This window comes from Bison bison, unplaced genomic scaffold (genome assembly GCF_000754665.1).
Source record: "Bison bison bison isolate TAMUID 2011002044 unplaced genomic scaffold, Bison_UMD1.0 scf7180017864238, whole genome shotgun sequence".
NCBI lineage: Eukaryota > Metazoa > Chordata > Mammalia > Artiodactyla > Bovidae > Bison > Bison bison.
Window position 1 is genome coordinate 6,689,027 of NW_011494810.1, and position 9,306 is coordinate 6,698,332.

At 34.7% G+C, this 9,306-nt stretch overlaps 1 protein-coding gene across 6 annotated transcripts in view; it reads left to right on the forward strand.

The window, feature by feature from the left end:
• DMXL1 (Dmx-like 1) overlaps positions 1–9,306 on the forward strand; it is a 126,632-nt gene that overhangs the window by 18,214 nt on the left and 99,112 nt on the right. For all 6 annotated transcript variants that reach the window (XM_010846597.1, XM_010846598.1, XM_010846599.1 and 3 more), the window contains 2 exons: positions 1,334–1,412; positions 5,392–5,524. In XM_010846597.1, coding sequence (XP_010844899.1) covers positions 1,334–1,412; positions 5,392–5,524 — 212 coding nt within the window. The remainder of the gene's footprint in view (positions 1–1,333; positions 1,413–5,391; positions 5,525–9,306) is intronic.

Genomic DNA, 9,306 nt, shown 5'->3' on the forward strand with positions numbered 1-9,306 from the left:
AATATTATTTTATTTGTACATTCTGGAATATTCTGTCAAGATGGTAGTTTTTCACAAGAGGTGCACTTCAGAATCACTAGTTGATAGTGTGTCCAGGCCCTGCTCTGGGGAATTGTAAATCTGTACCTGTGGGACTGCCTACGTACTTGTTCATCTAGTTGTAGAGGAAGTCTTCTGATGATTGAGAGCCATTTCTGCAAAATGTGCTTAGTTGCTCAGTTGTGTCTGACTCTCTGTGACTCCATGGACTGTAGCCCGCGAGGCTTCTCTGTCCATGGTGATTCTCCAGGCAAGAATACTGGAGTGGGTTGCCATGCCCTCTTCCAGGGGATCTTCCCAACCCAGGGATTGAATCCAGGTCTCCAGCTTCACAGGCGAATTCTTTACCATCTGAGCCACCAGGGAAGCCCATATAGTGTTTCATAAAAGCGTATTCAGCAGGTCACCTGTATCAAAATCACTTGGAGATGTTGGTTTAAAGTACAGATTTCTGTGCCCAGTCCAGGACCTTTTGAATCTGAACATTTGGGCATGGGTCTTGAGAGTGTGAGTTTTTAGTAAACATTTCACATTATTTTCATACCAAAGTATGGGAACCACTACACTCAGAGAGTGTTTATGGGTCTCAATCTATTAGAGGTTAGAGAAGTCAACTTAGTAGGCCACAACCTGACTTTATAAGAAAATGAAAAAGAATAGAAATGTTAGAGTTCATCACATGTATTAAGAGTAAACTTAGATTGCATTTATGTGTATGCATATATGTATTCTGGGTTACAGTGCAATGTGTATTTCTTACTGATTTGCATGTTAAAAAAGTTTGAAAAATACTGCTGTAAGGGATGAAAAGCCTTTATATTTATATAAGAGGGGTGTTAACATCTCTTATTCTGAATCTTCACACTTAACCACGTGCCCTCAGGTGAAGGTGAAACAGTAAAAGAGGAGGGATCTTCAAATAGCAGAGACACAGGCATATTTAAAATTAAACCTTTGTAGCTATAATAATAATAATAAAGTAATAATAGTAACTTTAAAAGTTTGAGGTTAATACGTATATTGTCCTAGTGGCAGATACTTATTGATTGTCTAAATATAGTAGACAGACTTTTGGACCTTCCAGGAATGGATATGCTCTCATTGATCTCCATCACATGCTCTTTATTTTTCTTGACTAGACTGAACATTTTATTCTCTTCAAATATGACTCAGTGCTCAATTATACCTCAAAAAATGAGTACATGTATTATTAAAAATAATTAGTGTCAGTGTATACATTTGACAGAGAAGATGCCAATAATAGACTAAATGACCTTTTTTTTTCAAATTTTAGGAATTATATAGTCAGTGGCAGAAAAGTGGCCAATTTTTTCTGGACTCCATAGCACACAATATAACTTGGGATCCTGCAGGTAAGAAAAGAAGGATTAACTGAAATAAAACTTGTCTAGGCTATTGCTTGTTTTTACTTTCATGTATTTCAGTTCTGCTTTATGTGAAATGATAGAGAACCCAAAAGTAAGTAAAACAAGTTGTGCAGTTTTAGAGCTTATACTGAAATGAGGAAACATGCACCATAATAGTGTCCAGCTGTTGTAGGAATATGTTGTTTTGGGAAGCAGACACTAATTGTCTTTGAAGAATCAAAATTTCATTGAAGGGGAGCCTTTTAACATGAGAGTAGATGGACTTTGATAGTGAGGGTGGGGATAGGTTGAAAGTGAAAGTGTTAGTCAGTTTTGTGTCCAGATTCTTTGTGACCCCGTGGTCTGTAGCCTGCCAAGCTCCTCTGTCCATGGAATTCCCCAGGCAAGAATACCAAAGTGGGTAGCCATTCCCTCCTTCAGGGGATCTTTCTGACCCAGTCAAAACTCTGGTCTCCTGCATTGCAGGCAGATTCTTTACCATCTGAGCCACCAGGGAGCGGGGATGGGTTGAGGATGGAAATAAACAAGTGAATTCTAAGGAGAGATAATGTGTATATGTATGTATTATCTATTTCTGCATTAAAAAATAGTCCTAAAACAATTTTTACCAGTTTACCAGAGTGAGCAAAGAAATAGAGAAAGAAAGCATAGGATATGTTCTGATACTGGTTAGTACTTCACTGAGACTGGAGTGAGTTTGGTGAAGAGATAAGAATACAGCAGATGGAAAGCCTTTACAGTCATGTAAATAATTAAATAACTTAATTCTTTTAAATTGTATAAAATGTATAGGTTTTTGAAAGTGGCTAGTGGCAAACTAAGATTTATGATTTTGCCCGATTTTTCTGGTAGCAGTGTCTTAGAATGATCAGAGACAAGAGGAACAGGAAGGTAAATATTGTATTTTAATTACCTTTGAAAAGTGCATTCACAGTAGTCTGAATGAGAAATAACTTGTTTCAGTGCCTTTATCATTGTAGGTGCTCAGTTCATATCGAGTGACTGATGAGAGGAATACACAGATATGAGATGCAGTTATGTATAGTAGATAAAATGGCTGAGGAAAAAATGTTAATTTAGAATACAAAGTTCAGAACCTTGCGAAATTGTTTTAGAAGATAAAGAGATTACTTCAGATTTTAAAAATTCACAATGTTTTAAAATATTTTCTCTCATGAGCTTGATGCTTGTTGCTAGCTGGCATCTTGCATGTGTATTTTATGCGTACAGTGAGAAGAGTAAAAATTTAACCTGGATTCAAATTTGGCATTTAGTAAGGCACTTTGTATTTAACTCTACTATGTCCAGTTTATGCCTGTTGTTCTCATATAATTATTAATAGTGTTACCTTTTATTTTCACAAATGTTCCTGTTTGGATGATAAATTATATGGTTATTCTATGATAACACTACAATTTATTGTAATTATTATTTTTTTTTTTTTTTAGACAAGGTCTTAGATTCTATTTTATTCTGTAATTTATCTGGGGCCCGTCATATATTAAACTGTCAATAAATGTTTATATATATGACTAGAAGTTTTGTGATCATGAGCAGATTACTTAACCTATCAAGAATGGTTAACTATGAATGTACTTGATGCTTTCTGTAAAAAGGTATTTTAGTACTTACCTATAAAAAATATTGTTAGCAAGTGAACTGGATACTTGAAGTCTCTTATGAATAACTATAATAAAAACAATTTTTATTTGAAGTGAGTGTTCTTTAGTAATGACTTGGTAGTTGCTTGGAATTTCTGTAACTGTGGTCTGTAAGTACTAATGCTTCAGATTCAGAAGGTAGTATTGATATTATTATTGATATTGATAGTATTTTAGTTCCTTTGAAATTATCATTACAGAGTTCTATTAGAAGGTAACTACTTATTTTCTTAACATATCTGCTACTGACTTGCCAATAGTTCATGACGGTTATCTTTTAAATCATGATTTAGTTAAAATTCACAGAAAATTTTATTATTTTTCTTTTTATAATCAAAAGTTTAAAATTTAGAGGTTTTGGTTCAGAAATGGGTTATTATTATAATATATATTTGGGAGCTATTATTGTTTTTTCAGATGAACTTTATAACTATTTATAAACAGATTTAGAATATATTAAGTGAAAATTAGTATTTTAGTTTTTCTTTTTTAATTTATATTTATTTTAATTGGAGGCTAATTACTTTACAATATTGTATTGGTTTTGCCATACATCAACATGAATCCGCTAGGATGAATATACCTTATTAGTATATGCCAGGCATTGGATATAAAGAATATTTTTCAAGTGATGCTAGTAAACTGACTATTACCTTTGTATTGCTACCAGACCCACCATTGCATCTTGCTAAAATCCTAAGATTTACTATTTTAGACTTAACGCTTTCTTTTTCCCTCCTGTGATAGCCATACCTTTGCCCTTTCTGTTCAAATCAATGTATTATACTATACCCTACCTACTTTTGTTTCATTCTGTAACTAAGGTGAATTATTTTGCATTCTATATTAATTTCTTAATTTGGGGGGATACCTTAATTTCGCTCTTAGTTTATGTTAAAGAAAACTTATCAAAGTTGAATTCACAGATACTGAGAAGTCAGGTAGTGGTTGGAGAAGTGTGGGGTTGGGGAGAGTAGATAAAATAGGTGAAGGTTATGAGTTATGAAATAAATCCTCGTATGTAATGCATGACATGGCAACTATGCTTAATTCTGTACTGTGTATTTGAACCATTGCAGAGAAAGAGTAAATCTTAAAAGTTCTCATCACAAGAAAAAAATATTGTAACCATATGTGTTGATGAATGTTAACTAGACTTACTGTGGTAGTCATTTCACACTATATACAAATATTGAATCATTGTGTTACAAACTGAAAGTAATATAATGGTACATGTCAATTATATCTCAGCAAAAAAAGAACAGGTATGTTTGTTGGTAAGCTCAACAGTGGAATAATAACCATATTTAAATGGAATGTCTTGTTAGTTCTGTCTGGGTGGTTTTTATCCATCTATGAGACGTTCCACCTAATTGCTCCTATTTATTGAGCTTCTGCTAAGTGCCTAGCCTGTGCCAGATACATTATATATATAATAACTAATTCTTACAACAACTCTACACAAATTTCTAATTTTATAGGTGAGAAAACTGAGGCTCAGAGGTTTCCCAACTTGACCAAATTCACATAGCTAATTAAGTAACTTACTTGGCATTTAGACACAGGGATTTCCTATCTAAAGTCAGTGAAAGTATGGTGAAAATTATGGGTTATCTCTAGAAAAATGCACATAGTATACCTATACTTTTGCATGTATGTTATTGGAGGAGGTTTATATGCCTCTTCACGTCTATCTATTGACACCCCTCCCAGCTGAGACCCCTTGTTGTAGAATACAGATCCACTCCGCAAACTATCCCTCCATATAAAATCTTCTAACTCCCAGCTGCTTGTAACAAACTAAACTCCTTACAAACCTCAAAAATGCTTCACAATATGATGGCTTTTTTTCCCCCCCAACCTTACTTCTTTTCTTAGGTCTACTATGTGCTTTATCCCTTAACCATAAGGAGATTATGAAGCATTCTCTGGAATATAGGAACTCACATATTTCCATGCTTATGCTCATAATATTTCTCTACTGGAATGTGAACCCAGTATGAAAAAGGACAGTGTCTCATTTGTCGTTGTATTGCCAGTGCCTAGCACAGTGCCTGTTAGAAAGATGATGCTCATTAAATGTTTGTTGAAGGAGAGATTACAAGATCTGTTCTGCTTTCTGTCTAAGCTTCTTCAACAAAGTTAAAATATAGCTTTACTCCCTCATAACCCAAATCTCTTTTTATTTGACTTTTTTAAAAAGTTGTATTCTTTACAGTATTATATGAAACTCCTGAGCATGTAACTTAAGTCACTAATTAAATACCTAAATAATTATTGGTGGATGATACATATTTTTTCAGGTAATCATCTTTTAACTGGTTCCAGCTGTTTGCAACTCTGGTCCAATAATAACTTGGAGAAGCCAGCTGAAGATGGAAATCCAGATAAAACAGATCTTAACTTTGGGGATTGGAGATGCATTTGGCAGTGCAAGTAAGCAATTAGTTAGGGGGTTAAACAAATAAATCTATTTCATATGGTCTTATGATATAAATGCATTTTCGTTTGTATAAAAGCATACTAACATAAAAAGTATTGATTTTTTTTATAATTGTGACATACCTTTTCTTATATATAGAACAGTCACCATTTCCCATGCTCTGCAGATCCTTTTTTTTTTAAGTTGTTGAATAAAACGCATAGGAAGAAACAGAAATGTGTAAGGCCCATAAGAGCATTCTAAATTATACAAAAGGAAGACAAAGATACCTTTCATAGTTTTGACTGAATTTTCCCATTGTGAAGAAGTATATTTTTCCCAAATTAATCTATATGTTGAATAATCACTCTTATCAAAATCTTACTGGAATTTCTACTTGTGAGTGGAGTTCAAAATATTAAAAGGACACATACGGCAAGAAAAGGAAAATTCTGAAAGAAAAGAATGAAGACATAGAGTATAGTAAAACTAATTCTAAAGCTACAACAGATCAAGCCATTTGTTGTTGATACAGGAATGGATAGATTAGGGTCCAGGGTTAGACCCAAGTACACAGAGATTCAGTATGTAAGGTGGCATTTTACATCAAGAAGGCAGCTTACTAGCTCTGTGGAGGAGAAAGCAAAGTTAGAATCTCCTTCATACTTGGCACTAAAACAAATTTAAAAGGAAGAAAAAATAATATGTATACAACAACAAAAATTTAGATGAAAATACCAGTAAATTTTCATATTTTAATACTGCCATATCAGGTATGATAGCAACTAGCCACATCTCACTTGAGCACTTGAAATATGGCTAGACTGAATTGACATGTCCTAAAAGTATAAAATACACACTGGATTTCAAAAGTTTTAAGCAAAAGAATGTGAAGGTCTAAGTTTTAGTTGATTACATACTGAAATGATAATGTTTTTGATATATTGGATTCAGTTCAGTTCAGTCGCTCAGTCATGTCCGACTCTTTGCGACCCAGTATCTCAGCACGCCAGGCCTCCCTGTCCATCACCAACTCCTGGAGTTCACTCAGACTCACGTCCATCGAGTCAGTGATGCCATCCAGCCATCTCATCCTCTGTCGTCCCCTTCTCCTCCTGCCCCCAATGCCTCCCAGCATCAGTCTTTTCCAATGAGTCAGCTCTTTGCATGAGGTGGCCAAAGTACTGGAGTTTAAAATATAATTAATTTCACCTGTTTCTTTTTGCCTTTTTTAAATGTCACTATTGGGAAATTAAAAATTGTATATTGGGCTATTAGTTGTCATTTGTGTGCTATCTCTATTGGATGACAAATGCTATTTTAGAGTTGTGGAAATTTTTCTAAGTATGACACAACAGCTAAAAACTGAAAAGAAAGAAAAGGAAAAAATTAATAGTTTTGGGTATCAATAAAAATCTTTTGTGAAGCAAAAAGATTGTAAGGAAAAAAACCCAAAAACTCAATGGGAAATATATGCAATTTTGGGTTAATGCTATTTTTAAAAGGAGGTTTTAAAAATTAATTCAACGGCAGTAGATATTTCAGAAGTAAACAAATGGACAAAGAGAAAAATGTTTCAAGAAAAATTTTTGAAGTATTATATGTGAATAATGAGCAGCATATTGAGTTGACTTACCTCCCTCAAAAATCACAAAATGCAAAATATCCATAAAGAAAAGAATGAATAAAATCTATTACTAGTGAGTGAGTAGAGAAAAGGTACTCTAATATATACTGTTAATAAGAGCATAAAATTAGTATCATACTTTATGGAAGTATGAATCAGTAGGCTTAATTTTTCTTATGTTCTTTAGATAGCAAGTCCAAATTTCTTTCATTCATTCCAACAAATATTTGTTGAGTGCTTGTCATATTCCAGGCAGTGGTAACAGTGCTTAGAATATAGGGTGGGTGGAGATAAACAGTATACCAGTAAATCAGTATGACAGGATGTAAGGTAGGCCATTCTTCCTGAGTCAGTTTTATGTGAAGCAGCTGTTTAGTTGCTAAGTTGTCTCCATCTCTTCTTGAGACCCCATGAACTGTAGCCCCCCTAGGCTCCTCTGTCTATGGTATTACCAAGGCAAGAATACTGGAATGAGTTGTCATTTCCTTCTCCAGGGGATGTTCCCAACCCAATATCTTCTCCTGAATTGGCAGGGGGATTCTTGACCACTGAGCCATCTATCAGATACCAAAATCAGAGTAAGGCAGATATCCTATATAGAGAATTTACAAAGGAGATTTCAAAGGAGCTAGTTCTGTGGTTTTTTTTTTACCCCATAATCAGATCATGGGTATTAAAAAGGGTTTAAATATAGAGAGGAAATAGGATTTTGCAAAAAAGATAATTCCTTAGAAAGAGCTGTGGCTTTGCTTTTGAGTCTTTCATATAAGATTGCGGGGAGAGAAGAGCAAAGAAGTGCTGTAGTGTAATCACTGCAAATCTGGTAAGGGGCTTCTTGGGTTGAACTGAGAATTTGAAATGTATTTCAAACATTTGGAAGAGGGAGAGAATCTTAAGTTAAAAAACAGAGTTATACAGAGTCCTAGTAACTTGGACTAGACATACTCATTTATTTGAAGTGGTTTATTACTGAAGTAAACAATTAAGCCTTGGACTGGAAACTATGCAAGTTTTATTCTAGGATCAACTGAAGATTGATCCTTAGAAGAAATGGAGTAGCCATCATAGTGAACAAAAGAGTCTGAAATGCAGTACTTGGATGCAGTCTCAAAAACAACAGAATGATCTCTGTTCATTTCTAAGGCAAACCATTCAATACCACTGTAATACAAGTCTATGCCCCAACCAGTAATGCTGAAGAAGCTGAAGTTGAACGGTTCTATGAAGACCTACAAGACCTTTTAGAACTAACACCCAAAAAAGATGTCCTTTTCATTATAGGGGACAGGAATGCAAAAGTAGGAAGTCAAGAAACACCTGGAGTAACAGGCAAATTTGGCCTTGGAGTGTAGAACGAAGCAAGGCAAAGTCTAATAGAGTTTTGCCAAGACAACGCACTGGTCATAGCAAACACCCTCTTCCAACAACACCAGAGAATACTCTACACATGGACATCTCCAGATGGCTAACACTCAAATCAGGTTAATTATATTCTTTGCAGCCAAAGATGGAGAAGCTTTATACAGTCAGTAAAAACAAGACCAGGAGCTGACTGTGGCTCAGATCATGAACTCCTTATTGCCAAATTCAGACTTAAATTGAAGAAAGTGGGGAAAACCACTAGACCATACAATATGACCTAAATCAAATCCCTTATGATTATACAGTGAAAGTGAGAAATAGATTTAAGGGACTAGATCTGATAGACATTATCTGATGAACTATGGATGGAGGTTTGTGACATTGTACAGGAGACAGGGATCAAGACCATCCCCAAGAAAAAGAAATGCAAAAAAGCAAAATGGCGGTCTGAGGAGGCCTTACTGTGAAAGGAAGAAAAATAGCTGTAAAAGGAAGAAAAGCAAAAGGCAAAGGAGAAAAGGAAAGATACAACCATTTGAATGCAGAGTTCCAAAGAATAGCAAGGAGAGATAAGAAAGCCTTCCTCAGCGATCAATGCAAAGAAATAGAGGAAAACAACAGAATGGGAAAGACTAGAGATCTCTTCAAGAAATTTCAAGGGAACATTTCATGCAAAGATGGACTCTGTAAATGACAGAAATGGTATGGACCTAACAGAAGCAGAAGATATTAAGAAGTGGCAAGAATACACAGAAGAACTATACAGAAAAGATCTTCATGACCCAGATAATCATGATGGTGTGATCA